Genomic DNA, 24,601 nt, shown 5'->3' on the forward strand with positions numbered 1-24,601 from the left:
ATCAAGCAAACATACATATAGGCCTATCTTTCCCCCAAGAGCCCAATTCTATTGTCTGCATTTTTTCAAAGAAAACCAATGAAAGTCAACACAAATCATCGATCTCTACATAAAATACTGCAGTACAGTTTCACATGGGAGCAATACAAAACACAATCAATAAGGCAGCCGTTTCAAAACCTGCAATGCCAAAAACAAGAGAACCCAGGACAGAGGTAACACTATCAACAGTCTGGTTTCCATTTGCAAGCATAAAAGTCCATCCAGTTGAGCCCCTTTTTAAAAAGCATTCCTACCAGCTCACATTCTGCACTTGTGAGTTACAACCCCCCTCACCCACACCCGAACGGTTCCCAAGCCTTTTGGGCAGCAGGTAGCCTAGCGGTCAGGGTATTGGAATAGTAACCGAAAGGTTGCTAGTTCAGAATCCCTGAGCCGAAAAGGTGAAAAATCTGTTGATCTGCCCTTGAGGAAGGCACTTAACCCTAATTGCTCCAGGGTCACCGTCAATAATCTCTGATCCCTGGCTGCGACCCCCACTCTTCGAGGGTGCCTCAGGGGGAGTTGAGAAATGCAAAAAAACAAAAACATTTCCACACTCATCCAGGTTACCCACTTGTACATGGAGCAAAAAAGGACAAATATATGCACCCCTATTTGACCCCTCAAACACGTTATTGGCTACATTCTTCAAGGGAAATAAAAATGTGAGCCTATGACCAAGGCTGTTTTACAGAAATCTTTCTCGTACTGCGGCCTCAAAAGATGCTTAGGGAGTTGGGGAGACCAAAGCGGGTCAGCGGATGCTCAACACACCACAACACACACATACAAACCGACGAAGACGGACACACACACACATACAACACAAACAAATTTGAGCCATACCAAGCTTCCAATGCATCACTAAGTATTGGCATTATGCAGACCTAAATAGAACACGTCTGTGGACAGAGGTGCAAAGCTTTTCCTTTTCCTTTTGATGGTGAATTGCTGCCATGTTGGATGGAAGCCATGCAAGTGGGCCGTTCGCTAACTGCGGGGCAGCTGAGTATTGCTGCTTGCACTGTAGCTGTAAAAGGGGGAAAGCGCATAGACTGGAATATTAAACAGGAATTAACTGTCGGTGATTGTTACAATCTGTTTTGTACACTGTATGCGTGTCTGTATGTAGTAAGCAAAGGTGAGGCGTGATTCCTTCTGGACCATAGGGTATAATTATTTTTGTCTGCGGGCAAGGAACTGGCCCAAATACAGAAAAGTCCTGCGTGAGTCAGAGTGTTTATCACCAAACACACGCACGTACATTCACCCACCGACACCGAAGCAGACAGACATTATAAATACAGGCAGACAGAGGCGGAAAGACAGATATACTCACAAACCAACACGCGGGCAGAAGTACCCTCTCATTTAAAACAAAGCTATGAGGATGCGGTGCAGTTTCTTCGTACGAGGAAGGGTAAAGGGGGAAGGAACTGGGAAAACCAACGAGAGGGAGCACAGTGCAAACAGTAAATAGCATAACATTCTCCATCCATAGGGCAACAAATATGAGCTAACAATTGTGGTTCATCTAAGGTCTATCATCATTTATCTAGAAAATTGTATTATTTATTTTTTACCTGAGAGAATCCTTCAATAGCTTTCTTACCCAGTCCGGAGAAACAAGGTGCGTGTCTGTGAGTGTGCATGTTTAGAGTAGGTGTTCTAGCCAACACTCTCATGGGTCATGCATATTCACATTTTCTCACAGTAAATCGCCTAATAGGGTCTGACAAGACTAGTTAAACTACAGCACCACTCGCTCACATAACGCACTTCATTCAAAACATTTGTAAAAAAAATATATATATATGTTGTCAACTGCTATGGCTTTGAGGATACAGCGACACTGATATAACGGTCCAACTAATTCTAAGTAAATGTTGCAAGCGCTATTTGGTCATTATCGGGTGCAATCAGTATGTTTAAACGCTTTACGCTGACACAATCATTAATTGTTTTTATATTATTATATTTTCCGGGAAAGACTCTCAAATCGAGGCTACGGAAAGTGCGTCTCAACTACGTACATGCTGCTATGTCAGTGTACAGCGGGTTAAAGCTGTCCTGTTAATGTGTGAACAAACTTGGTTTGTTCAACGATTGTGCATCAGTGCATTCGCTCGTGTCTCTGAGTGGTCTGGCCTTTGACCTCCATGAGGAGAGGTGAGAGATCATCCGGCCATTGCACAAGTTACTCGCATCTCGCCCACGTACGTCGCTCGACACCCACTGAGCGCCATGACGTCTTGAATGACAGTCCTTTGGCCGCTAGATTAAATATTTGAAAGCTCATCTATGCCAGCGTTTTTTCTTTCTTATCCACTCGTCTTTCTAAAAGAACTCTACAAAAATGTAGGGACTCGTCTGAGGCTGCGTGGGCCTTGTTAGGTAGCACCAAATCGATCTGCTAAACCATGAGAGCGTTGCATCATGTAGACAAATACTGTAACACAGATACACACATCACACACACTGATTCTGGAGCAGTTTACAACAGCACAACCTTTCTATGACAGTGCCCTTCCAACACTTGGCCTTTTGTCATTTCAACAAGTAGACTTGCTGGACCCCAGGGATCAGCCGGTGAGCTGGGTTATGGTTGGAGAACAGAGCCTTCGAGTATCCCGTCAACCCTGGGCCCCACTCATTTGACAGCCCTGACCCTCAGCCCGCAACAGAGTAGCAAGGGCCTTTGTACCCAGATCAAATAAGGACCCATGGGATTCATGCAGTTGAGTTGGGTCAGGGGAATCCGGACAAGGTTGAAACTGCTTTAATTTAAACATGACTGCCAGTCTGCCTCGCCAGTAAAGGGAGCACGCTTTTGAAGGGGTTGTAACGGATTTGCATAGACATCTCGAGTTCCTTTTTTTGTTTTCACAAAACTACATTTTGACATATGTGGAGCAAACACAGCCCCCCTGCAAAAAAACTTAACATCACAGACATTCTCCTCCCTCTCCCCATGTTTCAGCCTGTTGGACTGAACCATGCTATGACTGCTGATGAAAGGACAGGGATGTTGGGGGATTCCATTAAATGGGCTATCCCAAGTTAAGACGTAGCGGGCAGTAGCCAGGCAAGCTGTGGTTTAGGCGTAGCTTTTGTATTGGGAATATTGACTGATTTCTCTTTTAGCGAAGTCTTGCCATCCCCCCTCCCCTTCTAAACGGCAATATCCATTACACCTTCACATACTCTGACTACTGTGGCTGCTACCCACTCCCGTCGTTAACCTGGAGAGACCAGTCTGTTGGTGGACACACACTGTATAGCCTTGACTGTATAGAGCTTAGAGTTGTGGCCAAGACATAATGTAGGGATTGTTAGCTATCTCTTTGCAAAGAATAGGAGGCACAGGGATGCTTAATGTCACGGGGTCACTTCTGAATACGGATCGACATGCGCGTGTGAGAGTACACACACAAGCACACAGATGTACAGTATGAAGCGTTAATATACATAGCCCCCCCCCCCGCTTATTTTACCAGATGGTGGGACGCAGGTACCGGCAAGTTGGTGCTCAAACATCCAGTTTGTGAGTGTTGCATATGTTTTTACATATACTGGTTTTTCATATTTCATTTGTTTGTATTTACATCCTTGGTTGTGGCCAAAATAAAACAAAAAATTATGAAAAAGAAAAGTATTTACAAAAAAAACATATTGTATATATTGCACCTTGCAGATGGGCAATATTCTCAGTTTGTTTCCGTGTAACGTCTATGTGACACCACTGTCCATTCTGCTGGTGAGCGGAAGTGAGGTTGTGTGTACCAGATCCAGCCCCATCCTATCAGCTACATTCAATACCATAGAGCACTCAGCCATTACAAAATACCCCCCCCCCCCCCCCCCCCCCCCCCTCAAGCTCTGGGCCATTCACATTTGACTTCACTATCTATGGTCGTGGATACACCTGGGAGGGGCCAACTGCCAGCAATCCATTTCAGCACCTGTTGATGATGCGAGACTTTACTTACGTTGTGTCCACAATCTTCCAAGAACCAATTTAATAGGTAGCGAGCGCCAAGGCTTGTGGTTGAGTCTTTTTGTAATCGCTACAGATGCGTACACGCCCACAAGCACATATATACCTCAATGTTATTATTATTTTTTAAATGCATTTACGCACTTCCACATGTGCCTGTGAATCATCACTCCTCCCAAGTTCCTTTTTGAGTTTTGTGTTGTGTGAGGTATGAGAAGATTGTGTTTCAGTTCCGGTTGCATTATCTTTCCTGCTTGTGAATTTTTTTTCTTCAAAGTCTTCTTTCATAAAAAAGCTAACATTATATTTATATATATATATATATATATATATATATATATATATATATATATAAAGAATATTCCTGTTTTTTGTTTGTTGTAAATTCCTCCTGAAAAGGGACGGACAATCAGACAGATGCACAGACAACAGAACAGTTGGCTTATCAACACAAACTATAGGTGATGGAAAATGTCTACGTTACGCTGCACGCGTGGTCAAAAAGTGACTACGGCTGTTCTTTTTTTCTCTCTTTTTACGTAAAAGCAGTTTAAGCGTAAAAAAAAAATAATGACATAAACATCACACAAAAAAAACGTTGAGATACAAATGACGGGAAAAAGATCTCCAAGAGTTCGACTTTTGTTCAGGAGTCTTTTTAAAGTCATATATTCCTCATTTCACTTTTCTGGGTACATTATCATCATATATGTCTTTCTCAATAAAAATTCAACTCAGAAGGTAAAAGCAGCATTTCAACCAACCATTTCACACACACACACACACCCAATCGGCTCACAGGAACTAAGGACCTTTTTTTTCTGTCACTTCGTTCTTTGTCAACGAAGCTTGGAGTTTCATACCCGCATCCATTGAATGGCGCTTCTGTTTCTGTTGCCGATCGTCTCCATGTGAAAGTTGGTGGCTCTCCTTTATGGAGAGCCGAAGGTGGGGACTCGCTGGGAGTTAAGGGGGAGATCACCTGATCATCTCCCCGTCCTCTGAGTTCATAACGGAGCTTTGACCACGGGCGACGGTCCCCCTCCAACCCACGCCATACGAAGGGACGGAAGGAAGGGCTGATGCCCCCACCTTCTTTCTGTCCCGCTCCCTTACGCTCTCTCCTTCACTCGCTCCCATTGCTGCTTTGCCGTTCACATTCATTCGGTAACGCCGCTCTAAGTGAGCGGTTATGGCCAGCCTTGTCTCACAAGGGAGAGGCGTGGATTCAGTTTGGTGTACATTTTTCAGACCTACCGTTGGCCTCCTACATTGAGTTGGGTGAATGGGTGGTTGGGCAGGGGAAGGAGTATGTACTGGGGCTGGATCTGGGTAGACTTGGAGACCAATGCGGAGACCAATGCTGAGAGGATAGTGTATGAGTGACAAACAGACCCCGGACCATCCCTCCCTCACCCAGGGACGTCTCCAGCCCAGAGTGGATGAGGGTTGGGGAGGAGGGCTGTTGGTTTAATACTGAAAATGTGACATGGTTAGTTGGGAGCCCTGTCCCAGTGGCCTATGTTATACAGAGTCGGCCAGGACTCTCAGAGGAGGGGGCATGCCTGACAGAGGACTTGAAGCTAGGTTTGAGGATTAGGGGTTGTATAGTTGCTGATGAGGGTGGGGAGGGTGGAGAGAGGGGTTGGGACTACTGCAGTAGTGTGAGGGGGCTCTGGCTGCTCCACTAGAGTGCTCTGAAGTCTGGTAACAGTCGATTTCGGGTTGATTCCACCTACGGCGGTTGAGGTTGCTGCAGTTAGGCTTGGCCTTCTGCTATGAGTACCCGCCATCCTGGTCCCACTCAACGCTCGGCTCCATGTCCTGACGCGTTCCTCCACATGCTCCCTGGAATGCTGAAACGCATCCATCCATTCATCCCTCCCGCCGCCTCGTTCAGTCGTTCACAAACTACTGCTTAGCGTTCAATGAAAATTGGTTGTCTCTTTGAACTTTTTTTTGTTCCCTCAACAGTGCTAAACCCGCCCGTCTACGGCCTGGTAACCTTGGGGTTCTCCGCTTGCTCGCGGTGTATCGCTTCTCCAGCCAATCCTCTTCCATGGCGACAGCCGGACTGTACATGCAATTTCCTCCGTCGTGTGATTTATTGGCTTCTGTTTCAACTGAAAAAAATAAAAAATAGGGACTCCAAATTTGAATAGTGACACTTGATCCCACATAACAAAAAAGAGAAAAGCCGAATGTAATGGTTACCATCCCCCGTTCCCCCGAAAAAGAGGAGAGAAGTCAGTGAAACCAATGAGGTCCCCATAGGGAAGGGCAGGCCCTCCTGTCTTCAGTGGTATTTAATTTCAACTGAGTGGTAGTACTGAGATTGTGTGTTTGAGGGATTCGTCTTAATGTATGTGTGCTTATGAGTTTCCACCCATGCACATGTGTGTTTGTTGAGTATCCTTAAGAGTGTGTGTGTGTGTGTGTGTGTGTGTGTAGATGGGTGGGTGAGGAGGCTGGGGGCTGCTGCCCTGTGTCCAGAGGTGAGGTAGAGCCTGTCGGCACAGGAGCGATGGCGGCGCCCCAGCCTTGAAGGTGTGCCCACTTTGAGGTAAATGGCAGACGTCATTGACCTTGCCCTTTCTCAGTGACCGCTACTCTAACAACTGAGTATGGAAGCTTGGAGGGGCCATACTGAGCTGAGTCACACAGGCGCAGACTCGGACTAACTTACCCTGCAGGTCAGGGCTACATCACTGCAATGTGTACAGTCAACATGGCATTTGAGTTTCTGAGGTGAGGATGTGTGTGTGTGTGAGAGACATGAGTTGCCTGCCTTGTTCACTGCTATTCAGACAGGGTGTGGGAGTCTATATGGATGCTGTTCAGTCTCCAGCCATTGAGTCTACTTGCCAGTAATTTAACTCTCTCTCTCTCATCCTATTCCTCCCCTCTTCTCTTTCACTCGTACTCCTCTGAGAACTCTCCCCGTCAGTGGGCCCCCTTCCATCTTCCCCTCTTTCCTTCACTGCGATGACTTTCCTTGGAGAGAGAAGGGCTCAATTGTCATTCATAAGAGGGTCTACTGCTGGCACCAGCAGCACAGGCAATGACAAGGCACGTCTGCCCAGTGTGTGTGTGTGTGTGTGTGTGTGTGAGTCACAGGAACCGGCCTAATGACAGAACTGAAGGTAGATACGGAGCCATGGTCTGTAGTTTTACACATTTCAGACAATTAAAGGAGACTTATAAACATAGCCCCTGACTTGTTTCAAACATGATCACGCTCATGGCTCAGTTGCGTTGGGAGATGATAGTAGGTACTGGTAGCTTTGCTCTACGGTAGGCGCTATATGGCACACGCTCAGGACCTCTGCTTGTGTGTGACGGCGTCACCTGAATGATTGTTTTACACAAATTCTGAGATGGAAATTAGCGGACCAGTTTAAAACATGGTTGCCATCATTTCAAACCGGTGCAAAGCTGTGAAGACCACCATCTAGTGGCGAGTGACAAATGAGGTGCCGCCGATAAGGCTCTGGGAAGGGACCCAGAGTGTGTGTGCGTGTGCCTGCGCGCGCCTTGGCAAAGGGATGCAACTCCCACTGGATAAGACTTCTCAGACAGGGAGGGCCGCCAAACTGATTCCCCAAAACAGGTACGAAGAGGTGGTTGGTTAAAAGCTCAAATCATTGTTTGTTTGACCTCTGCTGCTGGTGTGTGGTTGTTGCCTGTTGTTTACCACGTAAATGTCGGAGAAACACAAGTCCTGCCAAAACTCTCCCCCGCTCCAGAAAAACAGCCATTCCTTCCCAAGTCGCCACCCTACTATTTGGCAGCGGGGGGGGGGGGGGGGGGGGGGGGGGGGGGGGCACCACTCACACTTCCTGGTCCTCGAAGACCTCCAGGAAGAGCGGGGGGAAAAGTTCAGTTGGGCACTCCACCTTCATGTGGAGGAAGCGGCTGGCGTGGCATGCCCCGATCATACGCAGGTCCGTCACCTTCATCAGCAGCTTGGGCCAGAAGTGGGGAATGTTGTGTTTACGGTAGTTGATGTAGTGTTCAAACGCCAGCAGGTAGGTCTCCTGGCACTTCTCGATCTTGTCACTGCTCGTGAGGCCCGAGCGGTCTGTGACCGAAGGCAAGGGGAGGAAGAGGGTGAGAGGGAGAGAGGGAGGGAGAAAAAGGTGTGTGTCAGTAAACAGAGAGGGTAAAATTTCACCTAGCCTATCATGGGGAAAGGAGGACAAAAAGAAAACATTTTTTTGTTTATTACATACATACATTTGACATACTACCTTCATTGTACTTTTATATACAACATGATTGGACTCCCAATCACGGCCAGATGTGATTCAGCCTGGATTCGAACCAGGGACTGTAGTGACGTCTCTTGCACTGAGATGCAGTGCCTTAGACCATAGATGCCACCTTTCCAACACGTCAGTTTGAATCACGCTTCACTATCTGGCAGTCCGACGGAAGAATCTGGGTTTGGCGGATGCCAGGAGAACCCGAATGAATAGTGCTAACTGTAAAGTTTGGTGGAGGAGGAATAATGATCTGGGGCTGTTTTTCATGGTTTGGGCTAAGCCCCTTAGTTCCAGTGAAGGGAAATCTTAACGCTACAGCATACAATGACATTCTAGACGATTCAGTGCTTCCAATTTTGTGGCAACAGTTTGTTGAAGGCCATTTCCTGTTTCAGCATGACAATGCCTCCGTAGAAATGGTTGGTCATGATCGGTGTGGATGAATTTGACTGGCTTGCACAGAGCCCTGACCTCAACCCCATCGAATACCTTTGGGATGAATTGGAACGCCATCTGCAAGCCAGGTCTAATAGCCCAACATCAGTGTCCGACCTCACTAATGCTCTTGCGGCTGAATGGAAGCAAGTTCCCGCAGCAATGTTCCAACGTCTAGGGGAAATCCAGAAGAGTGGAGGCTATTATAGCAGCAAAGGGGGGACCAACTCCATATTAATGCCCATGATTTTAAAATGAGATTTTCGACGAGTAGGTATCCACATACTTTTGGCCACATAGTGTATATCAATGGATAGATGGACGGCTAGATGTATATACTGAACAAAAATATAAATGCAACAATTTTAAATATTTTATTGAGCTACAGTTCATATAAGGAAATCAGTCAATTTGAAATAAATTCATTCACTAATCTATGGATTTCACAAGGCTTGGCAGGGGCACAGCCATTCGGAATGAGTTTTTCCCTATAAAAGGACTTTTGCAGACAAATACTTCTCAGACACAGATCTGGGGAAGGGTACCAAAGCATTTCTGCAGCATGGAAGGTTCCCAAGAACACAGTGGCCTCCATTATTTTTAAATGGAAGAAGTTTGGAACCACCAAGACTCTTCCTAGAGCTGGCCGCCCGGCCAAACTGAGAAATCAGAGGAGAAGGGCCTTGGTCAGGCAGGTGACCAAGAATGGTCACTCTGGCAGAGCTCCAGAGTTCCTTTGTGGGATGGGAGAACATTCCAGAAGGACAACCGTCTCTGCGGCACTCCACCAAGCAGGCCTTTATGGTAGAGTGCCAGATGGAAGAAACTCCTCAGTAAAAGGCACAGCTTGGAGTTAGCCAAAAGGCACCTAAGGACTCTCAGACCATGAGAAACAAGATTCTCTGGTCTGATGAAACCAAGATTGAACTCATTGACCTAAATGCCTAAATGCCAAGCATCACATCTGGAGGAAACCTGACAACATCCCTGCGATGGCAGCACCATGCTGTGGGGATGTATTTCAGCGGCATGGACTGGGAGACCAGTCAGGATCGAGGGAAAGATGAACCGTGCAAAGTACAGAGAGCTCCTTGATGAAAACCTGCCCCGGTGCGCTACTGTGCAAGAGGACAAGTACATTAGTGTCTAGTTTTTAGAAACAGACGCCTCACAAGTCCTCAAATGGCAAATTGAGACTGGTGTTTTGCGGGTACTATTTAATGAAGCTGCCAGTTGAGGACATGTGAGGTGTCTGTTTCTCAAACTAGACACTCTAATGTACTTGTCCTCTTGCTCAGTGGTGCACCGGGGCCTCCCACTCCTCTTTCTATTCTGGTTAGAGCCAGTTTGCGCTGTTCTGTGAAGGAAGTAGTACGAGATCTTCAGTTTCTTGTCAATTTCTCGCATGGAATAGCCTTCATTTCTCTTCCACTTGCCTCCTCCATTTTTGTAGTAATAATGCAATCGGTTGGTTGTGATTTTGGATTGAGCAAACGTTCCCATACATTTTCAATAGCTGCATGTGTGACAACTCCACCAATCCTATTCATAATATCATTAATAATTATAATACCATAAAAATTTCTGTTTTCATTCCTGGTTTCAATGATGTTTCTAGAGACAATATCTCTCTCTTCATCACTCAATACCTAGGTTTACCTCCACTGTATTCACATCCTACCATACCTTTGTCTGTACATTATACCTTGATTATACCTATTTTATCGCCCCCAGAAACCTCCTTTTACTCTCTGTTCCAGACGTTCTAGACGACCAATTCTTATTGCTTTTAGCCGCACCCTTATTCTACTCCTCCTATGTTCCTCTGGCGATGTAGAGGTGAATCCAGGCCCTGCAGTGCCTAGCTCCACTCCTATTCCCCAGGCGCTCTCTTTTGACGACATCTGTAACCGCAATAGCCTTGGTTTCATGTATGTTAACATTAGAAGCCTCCTCCCTAAGTTTGTTCTATTCACTGCTTTAGCACACTCTGCCAACCCGGATGTTCTAGCTGTGTCTGAATCCTGGCTTAGGAAGACCACCAAAAATTCTGAAATTTTCATTCCAAACTACAACATTTTCAGACAAGATAGAACTGCCAAAGGGGGCGGTGTTGCAATCTACTGCAAAGATAGCCTGCTGAGTTCTGTCCTACTATCTAGGTCTGTACCCAAACAATTTTAACTTCTACTTTTAAAAATCCACCTCTCTAAAAACAAGTCTCTCACCGTTGCCGCCTGCTATAGACCACCCTCTGCCCCCAGCTGTGCTCTGGACACCATATGTGAACTGATTGCCCCCCATCTATCTTCAGAGCTCGTGCTGCTAGGCACTGGAACATGCTGCTAGGAAACTGGAACATGCTTAACACCCCAGCCATCCTACAATCTAAACTTGATGCCATCAATCTCACACAAATTATCAATGAACCTACCAGGTACCTCCCCAAAGCCTTAAACACGGGCACCCTCCTAACCAACTTGCCCTCTAAATACACCTCTGCTGTCTTCAACCAAGATCTCAGCGATCACTGCCTCATTGCCTGCATCCGTAATGGGTCAGCGGTCAAACGACCTCCACTCATCACTGTAAAACGCTCCCTGAAACACTTCAGCGAGCAGGCCTTTCTAATCGACCTGGCCGGGGTATCCTGGAAGGATATTGATCTCATCCCGTCAGTAGAGGATGCCTGGATATTTTTTTTAAATGCCTTCCTAACCATCTTAAATAAACATGCCCCATTCAAGAAATTTAGAACCAGGAACAGATATAGCCCTTGGTTCTCCCCAGACCTGACTGCCCTTAACCAACACAAAAACATCCTATGGCGTTCTGCATTAGCATCGAACAGCCCCCGTGATATGCAGCTGGTCAGGGAAGCTAGAAACCATTATACACAGGCAGTTAGAAAAGCCAAGGCTAGCTTTTTCAAGCAGAAATTTGCTTCCTGCAACACTAACTCAAAAAAGTTCTGGGACACGGTAAAGTCCATGGAGAATAAGAACACCTCCTCCCAGCTGCCCACTGCACTGAAGATAGGAAACACTGTCACCACTGATAAATCCACCATAATTGAGAATTTCAACAAGCATTTTTCTACGGCTGGCCATGCTTTCCACCTGGCTACTCCTACCCCGGTCAACAGCACTACACCCACCACAGCAACTCGCCCAAGCCTTCCCCATTTCTCCTTCTCCCAAATCCGTTCAGCTGATGTTCTGAAAGAGCTGCAAAATCTGGACCCCTACAAATCAGCCGGGCTAGACGATCTAGACCCTTCTTTCTAAAATTATCTGCCGAAATTGTTGCCACCCCTATTACTAGCCTGTTCAACCTCTCTTTCGTGTCATCTGAGATTCCCAAAGATTGGAAAGCAACTGCGGTCACCCCCTCTTCAAAGGGGGGGACACTCTTGACCCAAACTGCCACAGACCTATATCTATCCTACCATGCCTTTCTAAGGTCTTCGAAAGCCAAGTCAACAAACAGATTACCGACCATTTCGAATCTCACCATACCTTCTCTGCTATGCAATCTGGTTTCAGAGCTGGTCATGGGTGCACCTCAGCCATGCTCAAGGTCCTAAACGATATCTTAACCGCCATCGATAAGAAACATTACTGTGCAGCCGTATTCATTGATCTGGCCAAGGTTTTCGACTCTGTCAATCACCACATCCTCATCGGCAGACTCGACAGCCTTGGTTTCTCAAAGGATTGCCTCGCCTGGTTCACCAACTACTTCTCTGATAGACTTCAGTGTGTCAAATCGGAGGGTCTGCTGTCCGGACCTCTGGCAGTCTCTATGGCGGTGCAAAATTATTCAGCCCCTTTACTTTCAGCGCAGCAAACTCTCTCCAGATGTTCAGTGAGGATCTCTGAATGATCCAATGTTGACCTAAATGACTAATGATGATAAATACAATCCACCTGTGTGTAATCAATTCTCCGTATAAATGCACCTGCACTGTGATAGTCTCAGAGGTCCGTTAAAAGCGCAGAGAGCATCCTGAAGAACAAGGAACACACCAGGCAGGTCCGAGATACTGTTGTGAAGAAGTTTAAAGCCGGATTTGAATACAAAAAGATTTCCCAAGCTTTAAACATCCCAAGGAGCACTGTGCAAGCGATAATATTGAAATGGAAGGAGTATCAGACCACTGCAAATCTACCAAGACCTGGCCGTCCCTCTAAACTTTCAGCTCATACAAGGAGAAGACTGATCAGAGATGCAGCCAAGAGGCCCATGATCACTCTGGATGAACTGCAGAGATCTACAGCTGAGGTGGGAGACTCTGTCCATAGGACAACAATCAGTCGTATATTGCACAAATCTGGCCTTTATGGAAGAGTGGCAAGAAGAAAGCCATTTCTTAAAGATATCCATAAAAAGTGTTGTTTAAAGTTTGCCACAAGCCAACTGGGAGACACAGCAAACATGTGGAAGAAGGTGCTCTGGTCAGATGAAACCAAACTTGAACTTTTTGGCAACAATGCAAAACGTTATGTTTGGCGTAAAAGCAACACAGCTCATCACCCTGAACACACCATCCCCACTGTCAAACATGGTGGTGGCAGCATCATGGTTTGCGCCTGCCTTTCTTCAGCAGGGACAGGGAAGATGGTTAAAATTGATGGGAAGATGGATGGAGCCAAATACAGGACCATTCTGGAGGAAAACCTGATGGAGTCTGCAAAAGACCTGAGACTGGGACGTAGATTTGTCTTCCAACAAGACAATGATCCAAAACATAAAGCAAAATCTACAATGGAATGGTTCAAAAATAAACATATCCAGGTGTTAGAATGGCCAAGTCAAAGTCCAGACCTGAATCCAATCGAGAATCTGTGGAAAGAACTGAAAACTGCTGTTCACAAATGCTCTCCATCCAACCTCACTGAGCTCGAGCTGTTTTGCAAGGAGGAATGGGAAAAAATGTCAGTCTCTCGATGTGCAAAACTGATAGAGACATACCCCAAGCGACTTACAGCTGTAATCGCAGCAAAAGGTGGCGCTACAAAGTATTAACTTAAGGGGGCTGAATAATTTTGCACGCCCAATTTTTCAGTTTTTGATTTGTTAAAAAAGTTTGAAATATCCAATAAATGTCGTTCCACTTCATGATTGTGTCCCACTTGTTGTTGATTCTTCACAAAAAAATACAGTTTTATATCTTTATGTTTGAAGCCTGAAAGGTGGAAAAAGGTCGCAAAGTTCAAGGGGGCCGAATACTTTCGCAAGGCACTGTAAACTCTCCTTCCAGACCCATATCAAACATCTCCAATCCAAAGTTAAATCTAGAATTGACTTCCTATTTCGCAACAAAGCATCCTTCACTCATGCTGCCAAACATACCCTTGTAAAACTGGCCATCCTACCAATCCTCGACTTTGGCGATGTCATTTACAAAATAGCCTCCAATACCCTACTCAACAAATTGGATGCAGTCTATCACAGTGCAATCCGTTTTGTCACCAAAGCCCCATATACTACCCACCATTGCGACCTGTACGCTCTCGTTGGCTGGCCCTCGCTTCATACTCGTCGCCAAACCCACTGGCTCCATGTCATCTACAAGACCCTGCTAGGTAAAGTCCCCCCTTATCTCAGCTTGCTGGTCACCATAGCATCTCCCACCTGTAGCACACGCTCCAGCAGGTATATCTCTCTAGTCACCCCCAAAACCAATTATTTCTTTGGCCGCCTCTCCTTCCAGTTCTCTGCTGCCAATGACTGGAACGAACTACAAACATCTCTGAAACTGGAAACACTTATCTCCCTCACTAGCTTTAAGCACCAACTGTCAGAGCAGCTCACAGATTACTGCACCTGTACATAGCCCACCTATAATTTAGCCCAAACTACTACCTCTTTCCCTAATGTATTTAATTAATTAATTTTGCTCCTTTGCACCCCATTATTTTTATTTCTACTTTGCACATTCTTCCACTGCAAATCTACCATTCCAGTGTTTTACTTGTTATATTGTATTTACTTTGCCACCATGGCCTTTTTTGTGCCTTTACCTCCCTTATCTCACCTCATTTGCTCACATCGTATATAGACTTGTTTCTACTGTATTATTGACTGTATGTTTGTTTTACTCCATGTGTAACTCTGTGTCGTTGTATCTGTCGAACTGCTTTGCTTTATCTTGGCCAGGTCGCAATTGTAAATGATAATTTGTTCTCAACTTGCCTACCTGGTTAAATAAAGGTGTTCTCAACTTGCCTACCTGGTTAAATAAAGGTGAATAAAAATAAAAATAAAATAAAAAAACGGTGTATTTGAGTTTAACCATAATATTTGTTGTAATATTTGTTCTGTATTTTCTGGGAGATAAAATAGAAATTGTAACCAGCTTTGTACGGCTTGTTTAAGAAAGGGCGATACTTTGAACAAAGTCATTGAACAGATTAATTTTCATATAATCAGAATCTTGCCTATTTTTGCTAACTTTCTATTGAAATTGGTTGTGGTAAGATCATTTCTATCTTTAGGGATATGAATACCAATTATGTCTACGTCACCATCAGACCATTTCATTGGTATACTACAAGATAATGTAAAAATGGTATTTTTAACGATCCAATATGTAATATGGTACACTTATCACAATTGGGTTTTAGCCTAGTTACCTTCATCTAATAGTACAGCAACTTTATTCTTACGTTATAGTTCGTTCAGAGCCACAGAAAGTGCCTAGGTGGTAGGGGATGGATTTGGAACGCGTCCTGAATCCTCTCTGACCTGAATGACCTCAATTGACCTCTGTCCACTGACCCTTGACCCGGTCCTCACCTGAGCTCATGAGCAGCACAGCCTGCAGCAGCGCCACCTCCGTGTCGTCCAGATTGAACTGCGCCAGGCTCTTGCCCAGGTCGAAGATGGCGTCCGACACCACGCCCAAGCCGCCGTTCTTCAGCTGCTCCCGCTTGACCGCCATCTCGCCGCTCAGGGTCAGCGTCTCGCTCTCTGCGTCGTAGCGCACGGCAGCGCGCAGCGACATGATCTCCATACAGCAGCCTTTTAATAGGATGATCTGGTCCTCACAAGGCAGCTAGAGGGAGGAGGGAAAAGGAGGAGAGTAATAGTAAGAGTTTATTGGTTGCTCGCCGTCATAGACTGAATTTATCAATAGACCAATTTACAATCAGACTTTTATCAAATAGTAAGATCCTAAAAAAACACCATCATTCTAATACAATCCTATATGGAAAATACAATACAATAATTCTACAACGACCAGTATTCGGAGTGGCAGGTTTAAAAATAACAACAGTTCTAATTTTGAGTTCTTTGGTAGACTTCTCAAAAGCCACTGGGCTATGTGGTGTGTGTGTGCATTGATCAGTTTGGTGAAGAATGGGATTGGAAAGATCTGCTAGCATCCTGTTTGTGCTATTGCAGTTTTCAGGCCGAGGAAGGGAGGGCGAGAGAGACTGTTACTGAATGTAAACAAAGTGAACTTTAAAGGCACTCTTCCATCCTTCGATTGGAATTTCAAAGTATAGTTCCGTAAGCCTACATACTTCCCAAATGTAGTGCTGTAGGCTTTGTGTGTAGAGTTCCAAGACTGTATATAACATTCTGTTATATCAGCTGCACTCTATGACTGAATCCCCAAATCCCCCCCCCCCCCCCCCCATTCCCCTCGGCCCTCTATTTGCGCGAGTCTCAGCCATAGGCACAAGTGTCAAATACTCCAGCTATCCAAGTCATAAACAGTTCTCTCTGCTACCGCACGGCAAGTGATACCGATAAGTCTGGAACCAACAGGACCCTGAACAGCTTCTACCCCAAGCCAAAAGACTGCTAAATAGTTAACCAAATAGCTACCCGGACTATCTGCATTGACCCTTTTTGCGCTAACTCTGTTGACTCATCACATACGCTTCTGCTACTGCTTATTATCTATCCTAGGCTTGAGGCCCTGGGTCTGAACCCCGCCCTGTGCAATTGGGTCCTGGACTTCCTGACGGGCCGCCCCCAGGTGGTGAAGGTAGGAAACAACATCTCCACTTCGCTGAGCACTTGTTGGCTGCTGATCCTGCTAATGACCATAGTAATCATACTGTCATTGGTAGCAACAACACTGCAGCAACGACAGAATCTATACCTAATTAAGTCAACACCAAACACAATGCAGGCTCATTATTGAGGAGAGACTCAGAGACTCAGGTCAACAGGCTTCAATTCAAACACACAAACAAAGACACAAGGGCAGTATTAAGAACTGATAGAAGGAAGACCGACACATCCCGACACACACACACCCCACTGCATACACACACACACACACACACACGTAGGGCCTTACCCCCGAGAACATGGGAAGTTTTTTGGCAAAGTCGACGACGCGGGTGATGGCAGGGGTGATAATCTTGGTGAACTCACTGAAGGCCTCCAGGTCCACCTTGTCTCCGTCCGACGTGGGGGCCACGGGAGACTGACCTATGTCCTCTGGCTAGGGGACAGGACAGGGGACACATGGACACAACACATGTCAACAGATAGCCAGCAGCTGCGGTCAGGAACACGGGTCAAGAGACTTGAGTTAAGTCCTTTGATATTCCATGAGAGTTAATTCACTTGTTCGCTGGTAAAATGACACATTTAAGCACATCCGACAAAAATACGGAATTAGACATAGTAGATACATTACAATGACTGAATCGGGTTTATTTATTTTTATGTAAGGGTTGACATCATTGAGGAAGATCAGATCATGTGTAGTAAACAACTCCTCAGTGTGCAAAAAGAGAATACACATAGAGATGCATAGCACATGGTCAAATTCGGTATCAGCGGTTGATTTACATGCACGACTAGCAGATGGGATTCTATGGACCTATGGACTCGGGCTCCCGAGTGGCGCAGCGGTCTAAGGCACTGCATCTCAGTGCTTGAAACAGCACTACAGACACTCTGGTTCGAATCCAGGCTGTATCACGACCGGCTGTGATTGGGAGTCACATTGGCCCAGCGTTGTCCGGGTTTGGCCGGTCTAGGACGTCATTGTAAATAAGAATTTGTTCTTAACTGACTTAAATAAATAAAAGGCACATCAGACTCAAACTCTTAATATTGGTCCAGCCAATTTGATTGGGAGTTGAGAAAGGGCTGAAAAGTAACATAGCAAAAGGCATTATAGGTGGGATAGGCTGAGGGAAACTGAGCGTTGGGATGTGGAACTGGAGACAAGTGGGAGTGGAGTAGAATGACGGTCAAAGATGAACGTTTTTAAGAAAGTACGTTTGAATGACACTGAGGGTTGACACTGCGCTGTTACATCCCATGCCTGTTTGCCTGAGGCTGATGCCGTGCAGGTGCTTGCAAGGGTGTATACCTGCATACACACACACACACACACTCGCTTTAAAACGCACACGCACACATGTCAATAGTGTCACACATGCACTCAAATGCATGTAGTTGGCCTTGCTGATGAGTTTTTTGCTGTCCTTGATGCCTTTTGTTTTTGCATTGTTTTCCTTATTTCTCTTTTGTTTCTTTTGTTGGTTGTTGGCACATTGGGTGGGTGGTTGTTTTGGTTGGGTTGGAGGGGGACAGCGACTTGGGGGGGGGGGCAGTGGAGATGGGGAGGGAGTGGCGGGGGAGGTTTTTCGACTATGGGGGGGGGTACAGCTCTATGGGAACTGGGGGGGGGGGGTCTTGGATGGTCTTGGTCTAGGAGGGAGATGCAGTGGACTGGACCTTTCATTTGATTCCAAGAGCATGAAGCTTGTAAATAGGAATTTGTTGTGGAGATGCTAAATGTGCTAAATGTGTTGATGTTAATTAACGGTCAATTACCGTGAGACCGGCAGTTATTTGCTTGACAATCCCCAGCTGAAAAAATGTCATGACCACCACAGCCCTATAACCCTAGTTTCCATTTTACCTTTATTTAACTAGGCAAGTCGGTTAAGAACAAATTCAATGACGGCCTAGGAACAGTGGGTTAACTGCCTTGTTCAGGGGCAGAACGGCAGATTTTTACCTTGTCAGCTCAGGGATTCGATCTTGCAACCTTTCAGTTACTAGGCCAATGCTCTAACCACTAGGCTACCCCATGTTGTCTGGACTAGCCCTGTCAGGATACCCTGTGGTAGTACTGGTAGTCCTATTGATCTGATGTGCTATTCATGAGCCAGGTGGCTCTGGGCACACAGCGGCAGGAGGTTGTAGCTAGGGATTAGGCCTAGCAGGTGCTGAGCTATGAGCTGGGCACTTCACTCACTCACAGCATGGCTGACACTAAGCCTTGGCAAGAAGCAGGGTTCTTTATTAGCAACCTCCCCATGAACAGGTGATCTACCTGGGAGGAAGATGAGAGGAAATGGGGGTGATCCTGGTGGGGGTTTCCGAGGCTCACCGTGAATGGCAGGTGTGGTAAGAATTGCAAGGCAACTGTGTTCAACAAGTGGTGTGGTATGAGGAGGAAATGGGACATGTGGTTTGAACACACAAAAACATACACTTCCATATTTTCTCACACTTTCTGTTTTTCTGTCAGGAATTTTAATTGTCTGTATTGTCTACTTGTTGAATGTTTGAAGTCTTGATTCGTGGTTGTTTGTAATGTCTTGTTAATTGGTGTTGGACCCCAGAAAGATTAGCTAGCTTTATGGCGTCAGCTAATGGGGCTCACTCACTCACTCTCACACACACATGATACAATACCGCTCTCATATACCCATATGTGCACACCAGTTGTAAGGCCCCAATTCACCCAGAACGGCTCTAAATAGAGAGAGAATCATCCATACCACAGAATGTTCACCCGCAAAGCCACATTCAATGTGCCCTCACCATTACGAGGTGTGTGAAAGTACTGACAACCCAAAATCAAACTTTGGATTTGAGAAAGCTGCAACTTATACCAGCCAATATAGAAAATAATGCCTTTCAACTTGTGCCAGAAGAAAACCATGAGTTCCTTTTAAAACTTCTATAAATACCTTAACCAATGTAACCTTTAAAACATATAGAAACCTTAGTGTATAGCCTAGACCAGAGACCTTATAGACAATTTAGGCTTGTGTGACAGGGGCTGTAGCAATAATTTTACTGTGGGGAGTTGTAAGTAATTGCTGATTGCCAGTCGAGATGATGGACGGCACTCAACGTAAATGCTAATGGGACTATTTAGTGTAATTATTAAGTGCAGAAGCCCAATTTATCACAAATGAGCCTAAAATTGACAGCCAGCCAGCAAAACTGAGAACCAAACAAACACTTAGGGAACCAGCCAGCCAGTCAATCAGAAGCTGGCAACATTATCAGCCCTAGTGGGGGCGAGACGAACGTTGGTCGTCCTTGAAGGGTCTAGAAAAGTCATAGGTCAGAGTTTGGTGCCCCCGCTGGCATTGAATGTAATAAAGGCTTATACATACAGGCCAGGTCAAAGTGATTTGCAATAGACACATTTAAACCATTCAGAAAGTATTCATACCCCTTGACTTTTCCATATTTTGTTGTGTTACAGCCTGAATTTAAAAAGGATTACATTTAGATTTTTTCCCACTGGCCTACACACAATACCCCATAATGTGAAAGTGGAATTATGTTTTAGAGTTTTTTACTAATGAATAAAAAATGAAAATAAGTATTCAACCCCTTTTATTATGGCAAGTCTAAATAAGTTCAGGAGTAAACTTTGCTTAACAAGTCACATTGAATATCCCTTTGAGCATGGTGACGTTATTAATTACACTTGGGATGATGTATCAATAGACAAAAACACTACAAATATAAAGACGTCCTTCTTAACTCAGTTGCCGGTGAGGAAGGAAATCGCTCAGGGATTTCACCATGAGGCCAATGGTGACTGTAAAACAGTTAGAGTTTAATGGCTGTGATAGGAGAAAACTGAGGATGAATGAACAACTTTCAAGTTAATCCACAATACTAACCTAATTGACAGAGTGAAAAGGACAGCCGTATAGAATTAAAATATTTCCAAACATGCATCCTGTTTGCAACAAGGCATTACAGTAATACTGCAAAAAATATGGCAAAGCAATTCACTTTTTGTCCTGAATGCAAAGTGTTCTGTTTGGGGCAAATCCAATACAGCACATTACTGAGTACCACTCTCCATATTTTCAAGCATAGTGGTGGCTGCATCATGTTATGGATATGCTTGTAATCGTTAAGGGCTGGGGAGTTTTTCAGGATAAAAAACAAATGGAATGGAGCTAAGCACAGGCAAAATCCTAGAGGAAAACCAGGTTCAGTCTGCTTTTCACCAGACACTTGAAGATTAATTCACCTTTCGGCAGAAAAATAACCTAAAACACAGACCAAATCTACACTAGAGTTGCTTACCAAGAAGACAATAAATGTTCCTCAGGGGCTGAGTTACAGTTTTGACCACTAGGCTACCTGCCGCCCCGAAAGATTCACAACTGTAATCGCTACCAAAGGTGCTTCTACAAAGTATTGACTCAGGGGTGTGAATACTTATGTAAATGAGATATTTCTACATTTTATGTTCAATGAATTAGCAAATATTTCTAAATGTTTTCTCTTTTGTCATTATGGGGTATTGTGTGTAGATGGGTGAGGGGGAAAAAAGTTCAATTGAATCCAATTAGAATTTGGGCTGTAACACAACTAAATGTGGAATAAGAGGTATGAATACTTTCGGAATCCACAGTGATTTGGCATTCTCAACATACAGGCTACAAATATTTCTCTGTGTTTTTCGTTTGTAAGCTCAAATGGACAATGAGCAGTGATGTCCAACGGGCCTTTGAAAAACAAAATACTTATCATAGAATATGGGGACATATGGGGAAACGTATTCAATCTTTTGTAAAAATCCATCGAGTCTAAGTCATGGAGGAGTTTCCTCCCAAGGTCGAGAGAGAAGGCCCTGTTGTACACTTCAGACGCTGACAAGCTACATGTAGCTGTGGTCTCATGTCTACAACACTGTTGTAAGTTCGTCACCTGGAAGCTTAGCCATATCTGGTCTACCAGTTTATTGAAACTCTACAATCAAGCTGTTGTGACATGTTGAATTTGATTACTGTAACCAATTATTGTAAGGCAGATTGTGATGCAAAACCAGGTATAAACAGAGATTAACAAGGAAGTAAGGCTTTGAGAAAATCTACTTTAGATTTGTACTAGAGTTTTGTCCCGGGGGGGCCTGGTCATGTCTCCTTGCTTCAACACCTGTTATGTCTCTGCTTGTCTTTGTCATTAAAACATCTCACAGTCTGGCAGCCATCCTCTCCTTCATCCTCTTACCAGGAACTTGCGTTTCTGTTTCCAGTGGGAGCCCTGTGCATTGGTGTGGCGGTGGGCCTCGGTCAGCATGCGGATCAGCTCCCACTCTGAGCCGGTGGGCTCCGGCCGGTTCTGCAGAGTCTTCACCATCTCCTCCTTCTTCCTCTTCTCCCGGTTCTCCTCGATCAGACGCCGCTTGGCCACCCGCTTAGAGTCATCCAGGACGACTGAGAGAGAGAAAGGAGGAACAAAAAAGGGAGATAGAAAATGTATTTCAGTTACATCAAGGAGTCACGACTGAGGGCATCCGTGTGACTTGTAAAATGTTTGTAAATGTGTAGGATAAATGACATTGTGCACGACACGGTGTGTGTGCATGCATGCATGTGAGTGCGAGAGAGACACTCACGGTCCATGGCCATGCCCACTGCGATGCACTTCTTGAAGCGGCACAGCTGGCACTGGTTGCGGGTGATCTTGTCGATGATGCAGCAGCCATCGTACTTACAGGAGTAGGCGGGGTGGAGGTTCTTCTGAATTGTCCGCCGAAAGAAACCCTGGGAGAGAGAGCGAGAGGGTGAAGAAAAACAATAGAGGAACAGAAAGGGAAGAGGGAAGAAAGAAGATGCCAGAGGGTGTGTGTGTGTGTGTGTGTGTGTGTGTGTGTGTGTGTGTGTGTGTGTGTGTGTGTGTGTGTGTGTGTGTGTGTGTGTGTGTGTGTGTGTGTGTGTGTGTGTGTGTGTGCGAGAGGATTTGACAGGGGTGGCAGACAGACCATGAAGCAGAGTTGAAGTGGTGGAGGAGAGAGACAGAGAGAGAGTCAGTCAGAGTCCCTTGGACTAGAGTGAGGATGACAGAACTGACATAGATATGACATACTGTAAATATTGAGGAAGCTGTCATGCTGTGTGTGTGTGTGTGTGTGTGTGTGTCCTGAATTGAATGCATGTGAATATCCTTATTTATTTATGGTTGATGTTGAGATGAACCCCATCCGATCTTTGTTTTTCCTGGCCTTGTCCTAACCTAAACAGTGCAGTCTCCATTCAAAAGTTGTGCTCTGTAGCGTGTGCATGTGGCCCTGTGTGTCTCACCTTGCAGCCCTCACAGGTGATGCAGCGGTAGTGGTAGCCAGTGGCCTTGTCTCCACACACCACGCACGGTTCATCCTTCTCCAGGTAGCTGGGGATGTACCCTGCAGCACACAGAGAGAGGTGGAGAAGGAGAGTGGGATGAGAAGGAGTGAGTATGAGGACAAGACCTGAAGTTCACACTATTGCCACGCAGTACTGATGCTTTAAAGATAGTCAGTATTCGGACCTCAGAGGTTTCAAGATAGCCGTAATAGATACAGGTAATTGCCAAAATAATGGAAACCCTTGAGTAAATGAGGGCTACAAAGTGCTTCCACACAGGTGTGGTTCCTGAGTTAATTAAGCAATCAACAACCCATCATGTTGAAGGTCATGTATAAAAAAGCTCTGCTGCCCATTATTGTGGCTACCATGGCTAGAAGAAGAGATCTTAGCGACTTTGAAAGAAGGGTCTTAAAAGGGCATAGGGGGGGGGTTAAAGGGCGTGTGTGTGTATGTGTTAGTCACCAGATCTCAACCCAATTGAACACCGCGTTTTCCCCCGACATCAAAGTTGAGGAGAGATCGACTACATCACTATTGGTCATTGTGCGAAGTTTTGATCTGTTGCAGGTACCAAACTGTCTGTCCAAGCAATTGCCGCACATTTAGGACACTCATCAGTACAAGACATGCAACCAGAGGTCTCTTCACAGTCCCCAGGTCCAGAACAGAGGCTGGGAAACGCGCAGTATTAGATAGAGCCATGGCTACATGGAACTCTGTGCCCCCGCATATAACTCAAGCTAGCAATAAAAAAAAAACGATAAAAGAACACCTTACTGCACAAAGGGGACTGTGAAGAGACAGCCATTTTATATATAGTGTATTGTAATTGGCACTGTATTATGAATTAGACCTAGATATTGTGTGTATGTACTCTGTGTGACGTTTTAAATTGATGTAGTTCAGTCCTTGACTAATAACGTTCTGTACTATGTACAGTATTATGTCATGTTTCATGTGGACCCCAGGAAGAGTAGCTGATGCTTTTACAGAGGCTAATGGGGATCCTAATCGATACCCAAAATACCAACAAACAAAAAAACAAGAATGGTGTCGCATCGAGTTCCAGACACTTCTAGAATATACGCCAAGGTGCATTGAAGCTGTTCTTTGTGGGCAGAACTGAAAACGTGTGTGCGAGCAGGGAGGCCTACAAACCTGACTCAGTTACACCAGCTCTGTCAGGAGGAATGGGCCGAAATTCACCCAACTTATTGTGGGAAGCTTGTGGAAGGCTACCCAACACGTTTGACCCAAGTTAAACAATTTAAAGGCAATGCTACCAAATACTAATTGAGAATGTAAACTTCTGGCCCACTGCGAATGTGATGAAAGAAATAAAAGCTGAAATAAATCACTCTCTACTATTATTCTGACATTTCCCATTCTTAAAATAAAGTGGTGATCCTAACTGACCTAAGATGTAATTTTTACTAGGATTAAATGTCAGGAATTGTGAAAAACTAAGTTTAAATGTATTT

The 24,601-nt window shown here is 45.1% G+C and overlaps 1 protein-coding gene and 1 long non-coding RNA gene across 5 annotated transcripts in view; both read right to left on the bottom strand.

Moving 5' to 3' along the window:
• Positions 1 to 3,890, bottom strand: LOC116357447 (uncharacterized). The gene is made up of 2 exons (XR_004205418.1): positions 1,382 to 3,890; positions 1 to 1,072 (listed from the first exon to the last, which is right to left on the bottom strand). It is a non-coding gene; the product is annotated as an uncharacterized LOC116357447 (long non-coding RNA).
• Positions 3,891 to 3,901: 11 nt separating this feature from the next.
• The window catches only part of LOC109870258 (thyroid hormone receptor alpha-like), a 47,823-nt gene continuing 27,123 nt past the window's right edge, over positions 3,902 to 24,601 (bottom strand). For 3 of the 4 annotated variants that reach the window (XM_031804687.1, XM_031804685.1, XM_031804686.1), the window contains 6 exons: positions 23,076 to 23,176; positions 22,391 to 22,538; positions 22,003 to 22,208; positions 17,060 to 17,206; positions 15,541 to 15,799; positions 7,862 to 8,120 (listed from right to left, as the gene is read on the bottom strand). In XM_031804687.1, the coding sequence (XP_031660547.1) occupies positions 7,870 to 8,120; positions 15,541 to 15,799; positions 17,060 to 17,206; positions 22,003 to 22,208; positions 22,391 to 22,538; positions 23,076 to 23,176 (1,112 nt within the window). In that variant the 3' untranslated portion in view covers positions 7,862 to 7,869. Of the gene's footprint in view, positions 8,121 to 15,540; positions 15,800 to 17,059; positions 17,207 to 22,002; positions 22,209 to 22,390; positions 22,539 to 23,075; positions 23,177 to 24,601 lie in introns of all 4 variants that reach the window. The other variant, XM_031804688.1, reaches the window with a different exon arrangement.

Source organism: Oncorhynchus kisutch, linkage group LG25 (assembly GCF_002021735.2).
Source record: "Oncorhynchus kisutch isolate 150728-3 linkage group LG25, Okis_V2, whole genome shotgun sequence".
NCBI lineage: Eukaryota > Metazoa > Chordata > Actinopteri > Salmoniformes > Salmonidae > Oncorhynchus > Oncorhynchus kisutch.